This window comes from Nansenia antarctica, assembly GCF_963989245.1.
Source record: "Nansenia antarctica genome assembly, chromosome: 9".
Classification (NCBI taxonomy): domain Eukaryota; kingdom Metazoa; phylum Chordata; class Actinopteri; order Argentiniformes; family Microstomatidae; genus Nansenia; species Nansenia antarctica.
In genome coordinates, this window is record NC_137679.1 from 36,843,527 (window position 1) to 36,850,893 (window position 7,367).

The 7,367-nt window shown below is 47.4% G+C and overlaps 1 protein-coding gene across 1 annotated transcript in view; it reads right to left on the reverse strand.

Moving 5' to 3' along the window:
* Positions 1 to 1,514: 1,514 nt before the first annotated feature.
* The window catches only part of chd9 (chromodomain helicase DNA binding protein 9), a 68,966-nt gene continuing 63,113 nt past the window's right edge, over positions 1,515 to 7,367 (reverse strand). Inside the window, 3 exon segments of the mRNA XM_080539220.1 lie at positions 1,515 to 6,059; positions 6,620 to 6,724; positions 7,039 to 7,176. Coding sequence (XP_080395346.1) covers positions 5,055 to 6,059; positions 6,620 to 6,724; positions 7,039 to 7,176 — 1,248 coding nt within the window. The 3' untranslated portion in view covers positions 1,515 to 5,054.

Genomic DNA, 7,367 nt, shown 5'->3' on the forward strand with positions numbered 1-7,367 from the left:
ATGTCTGTTCCTTGGCCTGGTGGCTGTAGTAAGGCTTTATCTGTGACCTGATCATTATCTTAGGGAGGAAGTGGCACACACACACATTTTACCATGTTTTTTTTTTTTGGAAGTGCGTCTTCCCTCCTCTCTTTCTTGAAGTAACTGTCACTGATCTAACGTGATTCCACTGGCCAATGCACCGGTCCTTTTACGGCGTTGCTTTTCACAGCATTGCTTTCACTCAATCAAGCCATATATGTCAGATCAGGGATATCAAATCAGTGAGCAGGAGAGGACAGGAGTCACCGGACAGATGCATTTTAAGAGTATACAAAGAGACACATATTACACCCCCCCCTCCCCTCCCCTCCCACACACACACACACACACACACAAACTAGCCTGATGTGTGGGTGTGTCTGGCATCACACAAGCCAACTCTTTCAGGCCACATCCTCTTCCCATGCGGGCTTTCAACGACATGACTTACCACTGCAGTGTCGTACACAAGACCTACTTTCACTTAAAAAAACTCTCTCTAACACACATGCATCAACGCTCAACTCCAACTGGTCGTCGACACAGTTCATGCTGCCTCTCTCTTTACCACAAACATGACAAACCCCCCAACCCCTGGAGGGAAGGCCCTAACTTCCTGTATCATGTTATTTCCTGCACACTGCTTTACCCAAACATTTCCTTCAGACACAGCCGAGCAAGAGGCAAGAGGCTCAAGTGAAGAAAGCTTCTACTTACATGTATGTATGTTCCACGGGCTCTTTGTGAAAGAACTGTTTTGTTGAAGCTTGGAGACCCAGCAACCCACTGACACTTCTCACCCTCTCTCTCAGTTGGGCCAGACTGAACAGCTGTGTGTGCGTGTGTTTGTGTGTGTGTGTGTGTGTGTGTGTGTGTGTGAGCAGCAGTCAGAAGTGTTGTGAGCAGCAAGCAGGCAAGCAGGCAAGCAGGCTGCTGTAGGGAAGAGGAAGCTCAGCCCATTGGCTTCACACAGACAAGCCCAAACTTGTCATCTGCAACTGGTTGCTATGATAAGGTTGGCATGCATGCAGGGGAAACACAGTGCACAGAGCACACCCCAGGGGTGGACTACAGACACCGCAGGGATCGAAAGAGGGTTAAGAATGGCAATGGCTTAAAGGGATAGTTTATCTGAAAAAAAAATCATAATTTCTTCATTTATTACAGAACCTTAGATGTTTTTGGTCTGTTAGAAGACCTCTAATGGTCTGTTAGAAGATTTTAGAAAAAGATATGTAAGATTGAGATCCCTTGCACAACATTGTCATTCTGGATATCTTGCAGGGACAGTTACTGGGTCATTGTCATTCTGGATATCTTGCAGGGACAGTTACTGGGTCATTGTCATTCTGGATATCTTGCAGGGACAGTTACTGGGTCATTGTCATTCTGGATATCTTGCAGGGACAGTTACTGGGTCATTGTCATTCTGGATATCTTGCAGGGACAGTTACTGGGTCAATGTGAAATAATCAACAAAGCCAAGCTTCATGGATAGTCAGAATATGTTTAATAAAAATAATTAAACCTCAATTTCCTCTATATAACTTCATAGAAAGTAATCCAATAAATTACAAATGACTTAAGACGCTTTCCCGCCACTACATAAAGCATTATTTGACTACACAGACCACAACTTGCAAATATTGCAACTGTCCAAAAAAACAAAACAAAAAAAACAAGAATTTACTTCAAGATGATGTTTAGGATATTATCAAGCTTGAAAGAAAAATACAAAGGCAATAATCTATTCTTGTCATTTCAGCAACTACTTTACAGAAAATGAAAATGTTCAACTTCAAACAACTTTCATGTAGTAGTGTGTGGTTTCTCGTTCTCTGTTTGCATATTGGTGGTCATTTTCCGTGCGCCAGTGAGGAGTCTACGACTGCTCCTGGTCAGTCCAGCATTTCCAATGCGGGTGACACCGGGAGGACAAATTACAAACTAAATAAAATAAAATCAAAATACATGATCAAAACAAATATTTTTTTTGTCTAATCTGTAGTCATATACATCACTTCCCCTTCAGTTCCCCTTACATTTCCACTTAACAGTGCTATCCACCATCTGCCTTATGCAAATCAAGCAGGCTCATCGTACATAGGAATCAATGACTTGTCTCACTTCTGGGTTGAAAACAAAAACGGGCTAAAACCACCTCAGTTGGGTCTGTAACCTGGAAGCAGCAATGGCTGGGCTTTTGCCTAAGGGCACTGGTAGTTTAAGGGATAGTGTACTGGAGCAGTTGAAATGTATTTACTTGGCCTCTGGCAAAACTAGGCAAAACAAGTGTTAATGCAGCCTAATCTCTGAGCTTGCACACAGTAACCATGGAAAAATTATAGGTAAATGGGGGGAAACATCAAAGTAAATGTTATTTGAGTGGTGTGTCTTCATCAGTCTTAGTTGAGACAACAGACCTGTCTGTGGGCTGATGAATGGGTTTAATATAGAAACACTCAACAACTAAACAGAGGCTGACAGACTCAATGGATTTTTCTAGCACAGGTAAAAACCTGTAGTGGCATTCGTCACTGTCACCACTTAACACATTCAAAACACCCAGCTCCTCTTCAAGATCATCTCCAAATGTGTGCCTCGTACTTCAAAGTGTACCAACAGTGTGAGAACATGTGATGTAATAGGAAAGCAATGTTCTGCTCAAATATAATTACAAAAGCTACTGAGGGCTATAATGAATTCCAGTGTCAATTTCTCCCTTGGTTACCGCTAAGATGAACATAGCATGAACCGTGTCATGATAATAATAATAATTATAATGAATAAATAGACCCACCGCTGTAGAAAATAAGGAACATAGAAAGTTGTATTGTTGTTGAATCAGATTCCTGGACATTGAGCGAAGGTGTCAGATAAACAGAGACACAGTGTAAGGGCACTTCTACTTCTAACTGTAACTCCATTCATCAGTGGATAAGTAAGACTCATAAACTGGGAGAAATGAATACCTAAAGCTGTGTATGTACAGTGTCCCCATCAGAGAGAGAGAGAGAGAGAGAGAGAGAGAGCTCATAGTCAGCAAAGCAGCTCAGTTCAAAAAGGCCTGCGTATTAAGTCTTGCTCAGCCTTGTGCCTATAATCCCCAACGCAATACTTAATCATTGATATTTTAGAATCACTGCAATCTTAACTATGATTTGTACATAGTTAGGTTTGAGGCAAATGAAGTTAGATTACTTGGTAATCTATAATAATATCAGAGACAATACACACCCCTGTGGTGCCCCACACACATAACTAGTACTGCCTCCCGCTAGTAAGTTCTCCATCACTTATTTTGGGGGCCAGTCTCCTTCTCTAACACAACAGGTAGACCGTGTGTTCAATGTGTCCGGCCACGAGCTTCACTCAGACAGCTCACGGGGGAGTCGTCGGCTCACTCAAAGACAGGAGCCCCCCCTCCCAAATTTCGTTGTTTGGTACCTGTACTATAGCAATGACAATAAAGACCATTCATTCATTCATTCAGATGAAGGTGCTCCACTGATAACCTGTTGAGGTATGAGTGGAATACTGATAATACTTCTTAAGCTTAGGAGTCAAGATCATAACAGGTCTTAGACTTCCAACTCAGCAGGGAGGAGGTGCTTATGGTCAGGCCTTTATCGACCTCGAAGCTGAAACATTGAACATTGAGCAACCTTTCCCTGTCACTGAGTATCCGTTTGTATCACGCCAGTCCTGTGGTGTGTACTATCAGGCCAGGATCCAAGCAGTAACTGCTTGTGACCTCACTGTCCGAATTAGTACTACATGGTCAAGCCTCCCCAACACACACACACACACACACACACACACACACATTATACACACGCACATACATACACACACACACTTCAGTGGGGACTGTCTAAAACACACAAAGTGAATTCAATCCCTTTTACTGAGCTGAGGTAAGAAAGATGCAGTCAAAATGTGCCAGGGTGGAATTCTCTGTAAAAGTGTGTACCGTTGTACCGTTGTCAGTTCCTGAATCTCAACTACAAAACAGAGAAGTGTCTCTCCCCGCTTCAGCTAAAGGAGCAGCGTTTGGCACACAGTCAACAATTGTTAGCCCTCCTCTCAGACCCTTATGCTGTGATCAACATAAACTAGTTATGTGCATGTGAGTGTGCTGGGGGGGGGGGGGTTGGGGGGAAATAAAGTGCACCTCAATGTCGAAAGAATCATGTCTGTATGGGCGTATCGTATTAACACAAAGTGTATGTTGGAAAGAATCTAGGGACGTGTGTAAGTGGTGTGGTGGTGCTATGCGCTGGGCTATAAGCTGGGCAGCAGGGTAGACTAGGAACTGAGAATCGTGCTGCTGTGATGTGGGAGGAGCTTGTTATGATGTGGGAGGAGCTTGTTATGTGGGAGGAGCCTGTTATGCTGTGGGAGGAGCTTGTTATGACGTGGGGTGAAACTTGGCTGATATAAAGGTTCTACAGCTTCAGTGACATTCATTAGCTGCCCGAGTTATTGCTGACTTTTCCAAAGTATGATCTGCAAAGTATAAGTGTCAAGGGAACCTGTAAAAGTATTTACAAAGGAAACCAAAATATTTCATCAAGTAGTTCTTTTTCCCCACTCAAAATATATTAATAGTACAGCTCAGCACGAGCATTATTGTATTTCCTCTTTTTTTTTTAATAAAATTAAATCCCAACATGATAATAACAACAATGCCATTTTGATTTCTTTTTTTTGTTTGTTGCAATTGTACATCATTGTGTAATACAAGTTCACAAAGTTCAGAAATCTACTTAAGTCTGACATGCAAAATGTCTCTCAAAACAAGATTGTACCTTTGAACAAACAACTGAAATTTCATTTCAGCTCCTCTAAGTCATGGGTTCTTTTTTCAGGTTTTTTTAGTCTTTATTACACAACATTTTAGTTAGTTTTTTCGTATTTACATGAAAAGAAATCACAATGTAAGTGCAGGGAAATCCATATATATAATGTGTATATATATGTATACATTTCTAAGAAATACATAAATATATTTATATATTCATAGGCTCTGCTCAGTCTTCATCGCTGGAGTCCGAGTCGTCCGATGATGACGAGGAGCTCCCCGACTCTGATGAAGACGACTCGCCCTTCCCCGAGCCCTCGGGACCACTGTTCTCCTTCTGCTCCGCTGACTCCTTCCCCTCCCCCTCCCCTCCCCCTCCGCCCTGCTGCCCCTCCCGCCGCTCCGACGGCTGGGAGGAGGGCGGGGCGGGCGGTGGCGCGGAGGGGGGGTCACTGTTTGAGCTCTGTGGCTGCGTGGTGGTGGACACAGGAAGGTTAAGGCCTGGAGTGAGAAGCATCCCTGGGTAAAGCATACTGGAGAGTAACAAGGGGTTCAGGGACAGCGGGTGACCAGTGGCGGTGGTGGTGGTGGGGGCTGCCGTGGCAGCAGAAGCACTTAGTGGGGTGGTGGAGGAGGAGGAGGAAGAAGAGGTGGCGCCGGAGGTGGAGGGGTCGCTGGCACTTTGACCCTCTGTCCTGTCACCTTTGGTGTCGGAGGTGGGGGCCGGGGCGGGCCCGTGCGAGGGGGGGGGGGCTTTGGGGGCCGAGGAGGACTCCCGTCCTCCGCCGTCCCGTCCTCCGCCGGTTCCCTTTCTCTTGCTCTTGCTGTCATTCGACCCCCCCGCCCTGGCTCCCTCCTGGGGGGGCTTCCCCAGCATGCCCCCCATGCCCAGGAGGTTGGGGAGCCCCGCCATGCCAGAGAGCATCATGGGGAACATGGCGGCCAGGTTGCTGGCGTCGGTGGGCAGGCCCATCAGGCCGGCGGTGAGCTGCAGGGACTGCAGGCTGTGGAGGTTGTGCTGGAAGGCCTGCAGGCTGCTCAGGTCCATGCCAGACAGCAGGCCGTTGGCCAGGAGGGGGTTGAGCCCCAGGGCGGCGGCGGTGGCGGCCCCTGTGTTGGCTGCGGCCGTGGCCTTGGCCAGGGCGCTCTTGGGCCGCCGGCCGCGCCGGCTCACCTCCTCGGGCACGATGGGGCCGGTGAGGATGCGGTCGAACATGCTCTCTGGGAGGTAGCCCTGGGGGAGACACACGGGGGTGAGCACTACGCTTAACAACCGCAGCATTAGTGTGATGATACGTTGATACATTTAACGGTCATTAAAAGCCATTAGTGTAAAGCTACCACCATACCATTACAGCCACTACCATTATACGTTTCGCCAGCTAAGCAGGTACACAACTCTTCAGACTGAAACCTCCTGGTTGACATTTATTTCCAGGAATAGTCTCAGGACGACACGAGCACTGAACTCATCATCATCATGAAACCAGTTCAGGAAGTAAAGGCAGCCTTGCTGTTAGGGGCCATGAGGCTCCCATGCACAACATGACAGCACTTTGAGACCATACACTAAATTGCAGAGACATAATACTAAAAGCATGATTTTTTATTAAACAACTATCAAAAATATGCTTATAATATGTTTTATTTCATATCATACACCTACAGAACATTGCATTTGCTTGGGGGGGCGGATGTGTGTGTGTGTGTGTGTGTGTGTGTGTGTGTGTGTGTGTGTGTGTGTGTACAGCCAAACGGTCTGGAGGAGGTTGTGTGAGGGGCTGGCAGACTCACCGACTGCTTGACGACGTCGGCCCACTCTGGGGGGACGCCGTACTCCGGGTTCTCCTGGAGGAACCGACACAGATCCTTCAGGGGGGGGGCGAAGGCTCCGCCCACCTGGGGAGGGACAGGACCACGTCAGGACCACAGGAAGGACGGCACTTCACTATGTTCTCACTCTCACACACAAACACACAGACACAGACACAGACACACAGGCGGGCGTACACACACACACGGGCGGGCACACACATGCAGGTGAGTGCACACACACACAGACACCCACACAGACACACAGACACACACAGACGGGCGCACACACACACGGGCGGGCCCACACATGCAGGCGGGCACACACACACACAGACACCCACACCCACACCCACACACAGACACACACACACACAGACACACCCACACTCCCTCCCCACCTTGCGGGCATTTCTCCTGTTGATGATCTGCACCCTCTCCTCCCCCGTCAGGCTGTTGACGTCTATCTTGTTGGGGTTTCTGCAGCGGTGCCGCTTCTGCTTGGGACGGCCGTCCTGGAACTGCATCTTATTCACCCCCTGAGGACACACACACAAACACACACACACCTTCACTACCACACCCTGACACACACCCTGACACACACACACACACACACACACACACACACACACACACACACACACACACACACACACACACCCTGAGGAGACACAGGCCTTTACTACCACGCCCTGACACTGAAACACACACACACACACACACACAC